This window comes from Octodon degus, unplaced genomic scaffold (genome assembly GCF_000260255.1).
Source record: "Octodon degus isolate 3935 unplaced genomic scaffold, OctDeg1.0 scaffold00403, whole genome shotgun sequence".
NCBI lineage: Eukaryota > Metazoa > Chordata > Mammalia > Rodentia > Octodontidae > Octodon > Octodon degus.
In genome coordinates this window covers 113,336-118,011 of record NW_004524979.1, presented here as the reverse complement: position 1 = coordinate 118,011, position 4,676 = coordinate 113,336, and the positions used below count along the sequence as shown (strand labels likewise).

Here is a 4,676-nt window from a genome sequence, read left to right as displayed (position 1 = left end):
AAATTTACTCACTATACCTGTGCAGATGACTCCTGCGTCCTCATCATGACTGCAGTTATGTGGGCCCCATCCCCAGGAAGGACACTTCCACACATGGGATTCTTTTCCTGTGCAATTCAAGCCACCCAGCCAAATGGGTCCTGATCCAGATCCGAAGAAATTACCAGGTATATAATAGAAGGCCAGTCCACAGCCCAGCTGCCTGCAGACCACATGAGCCACATTCCATTTGTTATCACAGATGGTGCCCCAGGAGCCCTGGTAAAGGATCTCCACTCTTCCAGCACAGCGATTATTCCCATCTCTAAGACGGACCTGAGGACTGTCTAAAGAGAAGCAATCATGTGAGTAGTTACTTTTATACAGAGAATGAAAACTAACCCTAACACTACACAATTAAGATTGGGCTTTACTACTATCCTAGGCACCTCTCAACATGATCAAGTGAACAATCAAGAATAAAGTAACAGCTGGATGTGTCAATGCATGCTTGTAATCCCAACATTTGGAAAGATAAGGCAATAGGATCTTGTGTTTATTTTTTTTTTCATTTGTTTGTTGGGGGTTTTTGGGAAGTTGTTTTGTTTTGTTTTGTTGTGTTGTGTTGTGTTGTGTTTGAGAGAGGATCTCACTGTGTAGTTCAGTGGGCTTAAACTCACTGAGAGCAGGCTGGCCTAGAACTCCTGGAAATCCTCTTGCCTCAGCTTCTTTCATTTTTTTCTTGGCAGAACCAGGGATTGAACTCAGGCCGTTGGGCTTGCCAGGGGAGTGCTTATTCCACTGGGCCATCTCTCTGGACCTAACTTTAGCTTCTCGAACGCTGAAATTAGAACTTATACTTTCTACATACCAGCTACATTTTGTATTTAGGGCTTATGTATGCTACACACTAAGAATATGTCCCACAAATTAATGAAAAAAATAGTAACTAAAAAGCCATTTATCATCAATTTAAAAACTAAGCATGTCTCTTTAAACCATAAAATCTCAAAGCAAAACAAAAAACTATCATCTCCAAATGCCAAAAATAATGAAAAATTCTATCTAGCGTGATGTACCTCTTCTATATATGAAAAAATCACACTAATTACTTCCTACCAACCCCCAATATCCTGAAAGTCTCAAAAGTCCAAGACTAAACTTTCCTCTGAGAATCAAGTCAAACTCTTATCCATGAAACCCTGAAAACTCAAAAAGGAAGTTGCACTCTATAAGAAAACATGACATAAGAGTAACTTTTCCATTCCAAAAGGAATGCACGGATATGTAGGTAAGGATCGAAAAGACACTCAGAAATTAGATGGACAGATAGTAAGACCTGCAGCTCAGTGTCTTGAAGACAGGGAACCTGCTGATATTCCAGAGGGCTTGGGCACCACCACCTCTATGGCCTTGCAGGTTGTAAGCCACGTGGCTTCTCTTCAGTTAGGGCTCTGCTAGGTGACATCAACCTTCTTCAGCTGATTTTCATGTTCCTGGAATATTGAAATTCCTGGAGTCTTCATTCCAATTTTGGCTTTTTCCCCAGTTCTATGCTTCACACACTTGGGGTCTGATATCAGCTAGTATGAACTTCTTACACAATACCTGACCTCCCATGCCTTCCTTTGAAAAATGATTAGACCTCTTGCTTTTTACATACCTGAAAAGCCAGAGAACACCAAGGAGGACACCAATGTACCTAGACAATGATAACTGTAATCCACCTTAGACAATAGCTATAATAGCCTTTGTGTGTCCATCTTTAGAAACATTCACTAGTGAGGCCTTAGTGAATATAATTATCAAATTAAAGGCTTTCATTTATCCACATTTGAGCTTTATAGGGTGGTATCTTCTTTAATCTCCAAAAGCCTTCAAGACACTTAGTTTCTTACCCAATAAAAAACAATATGCTAAGTTTCCTTTTAATGGGGCTAATGTCTTCAGTAATAACATTACCATTACATGTGTTTGTTTTCTGGACAAGCTCCAAGTTTTTCAAATATATTTGCTCTACTTTTAGTTGTGATTCTCATATTATATGAGCCTCACAACAGCTTGTAATATGCCTGACACATGTGCAATGAAATTTCCATGACCAAATTAATTCAGTCTACTATTAGATTCTGCAATTACTCTTCAATTCAGACTTGTACAATGTTAAGGGAATGTGAAATATGTAAACAATTTCTTCAACACACTTTAGTATGTATAGCCTCTAATCCAATTATCAATAAAATCTTCTTTAATCTAAACAAATTGCCAAAAAGTATAATAAAAATTATTCAACATATTTTGCTTTAGGGAAAATGCAAGCCAAAGCTACATTGAGATTCTGTCTCATTCCAGTCAAAATTTCTATCATCAAGAATACAAAATAGGGGCTGGGGTGATAGCTCAGTAGAACAAGTGCTTGCCTGGCAAGTGCAAGAGCCTGAGTTCAATCCTTAGTTCTGAAAAAGAAAAAAAAGAATACAAAATAAATAATAAAATTATAACAACAATAAATTCTGGAGATCATGTGAGGAAATAAAAACCCACACTTTTGGTGGAAATGTAAGCTACTTCAGCCTGTATGTAATTACTATGTTTAAAAAAAAAACCTAGCAACACAGATACCACTTGACATAACTATATCACTAATTTGTATATTCCCCAAAGTGTTATGGACAGTGTACCATATTCATGTACACATATACATACTTAATACATCATAATTAAATCAGAAATAAAGCCCTGATACCTGTTAAGAAAAGAGTAATTTTTTAAGCATGTTATATACACATTCTAATATTAGAGAAGGAGGAAGTCATATCATTTGCAGGGAAATCAATAGAATTAAAATAAGATATTTCCATGACAAAGAACAACTGTGAAAAATTCATGACAACCAAAAAAGCTCTACAGAATGCACTGAAGAATATATTAGAAAAGATAAAGACCACAAACACCAATAGAAAGAAGCCACTAGGCAGGGCAAGTAAAATTAAACGGAAAAGAAAGAGAATAAAACAACAACTGCAAAAATAGCATTAAAGGGGCCGGGGAGATGGCTCAGTGGAATAAGCACTTCCCTGGCAAGCACAAGGGCCCAAGTTCAATCCCTGATTTTGAAAAAAAAATTGAAAAAGATAGGCTGATACATACCTCTGGTGTTACATATCTCTGATAACTAGCAATGTAAATGATCTAAATCCATCAATCAGAAGAAACAGACTGGCAGAATGAATCAATAAATTAGACCCACCAATATGCTATATTCAAGAAATGCATTTAAACTGAAAAGAAATTCATAGACTAAAAGTCAAAAGATGAAAAAACATTATCCATTCCATGAGAGCCCAGCAAAAAGTAGGGATAGCTAATCTATTGCAGACAATGTAAACTTTAAAAACTGATCAAAAGAGACAAGGACTGTCACCACACTTGTTAAGTGAAAACTCCAATAAGAAGAGATAATAGTCATAAATATGTATGCACTGAACACCAGCACACACAACTACATAAAACAAATATTAGCAGACATAAAAAATAAAATAGGCACTAACACAACTCTAGCGGGTGACTTTAGTACCCACTCTCACAAACAGATCACCAGACCAAAGAGATAAAAAGAGGTATCATAATTAAACCAAACACATGGACAAATGGCCTGGATAAATGTCTGCAAAGTACTCTACCTCAAAACATCAAAATACACATTTGTCTTAGCTGCACATGGAATATTTCCCAAAATAGACCACAATTTAGCCCAGGACATATGTTTCAGTAAATGTAGAGGAACTGTAATCATCCCATACATACTATCTAATCATAGGGTAATGAAATTGAAAATCAAGGACAAAAATTACATAAATACATGGAAATCAAGCAACCCATGTTTAAACAACCAATGGGTCACACAGGAAATTAAAGATGAAATAAAACAATGTACACAAGTAAACAATAATGCTGGTACAACATCTCAAAACATGAGACACAATGAAATCAGTCCTAGGAGGTAAATTTACAATTATGAACTCTTACATTAGTAGACCAGAATGAACTCAAATAAGCAACATAAAATTGAACCTCAAACTTCTAGAAAAATAATAACAAATCAAATAAAAAACTCACAAAAGGGAGTGAATTATGAAGATATGAGTAGAAAATAATGCAACTGAGACTAAAAAAATACAAAAAGTCAGTGAATCCAAGAGTTACTTATTTGAAAAAGAAAAGAAATTATGAAATTGATACATCATTAGCGAACATCACCAAAAACAGGAAGGAAGAAAAACAAACTCAAGAAATTAGAAATGAATGGGCTGGTGAGATAGCTCATGCACAAAAGCGTCTGCTTAGGCAAACTTAGGCAAATGTAGGGACCAGGGTACAATCCCCAGCACCACATGCTGTGCAGGCCTGCCCCCAGGGTAGGGTGAGCCTGGTACACTCATAAAAAAGGAGAAATTAGGAATGAAAAAGGGATAATCATGTTGTATTATAGAAATCTATAAGATCATCAGTGCCTACTATGAGAATCTATATTCTAATAAAATTGCACACACAAGAAATGGACAAATTCCTAGATACAATCGAATTGTTAAAACAAAATTAAGATGATATAAAAATTCTAAATAACCTGATATTAGATAAAGAAATTAAAGCAATACCAATGAAATAATGTAGGCCTAACTGTTCACCATTGAAAT

The 4,676-nt window shown here is 35.8% G+C and overlaps 1 protein-coding gene across 1 annotated transcript in view; it reads right to left on the bottom strand.

Annotated features, from left to right (window-relative positions):
- The window catches only part of LOC101562211 (antigen WC1.1-like), a 30,234-nt gene that overhangs the window by 18,288 nt on the left and 7,270 nt on the right, over nucleotides 1-4,676 (bottom strand). The window contains exon 2 of the mRNA XM_023708574.1: nucleotides 18-326. Within this exon, the coding sequence (XP_023564342.1) occupies nucleotides 18-326 (309 nt within the window). The remainder of the gene's footprint in view (nucleotides 1-17; nucleotides 327-4,676) is intronic.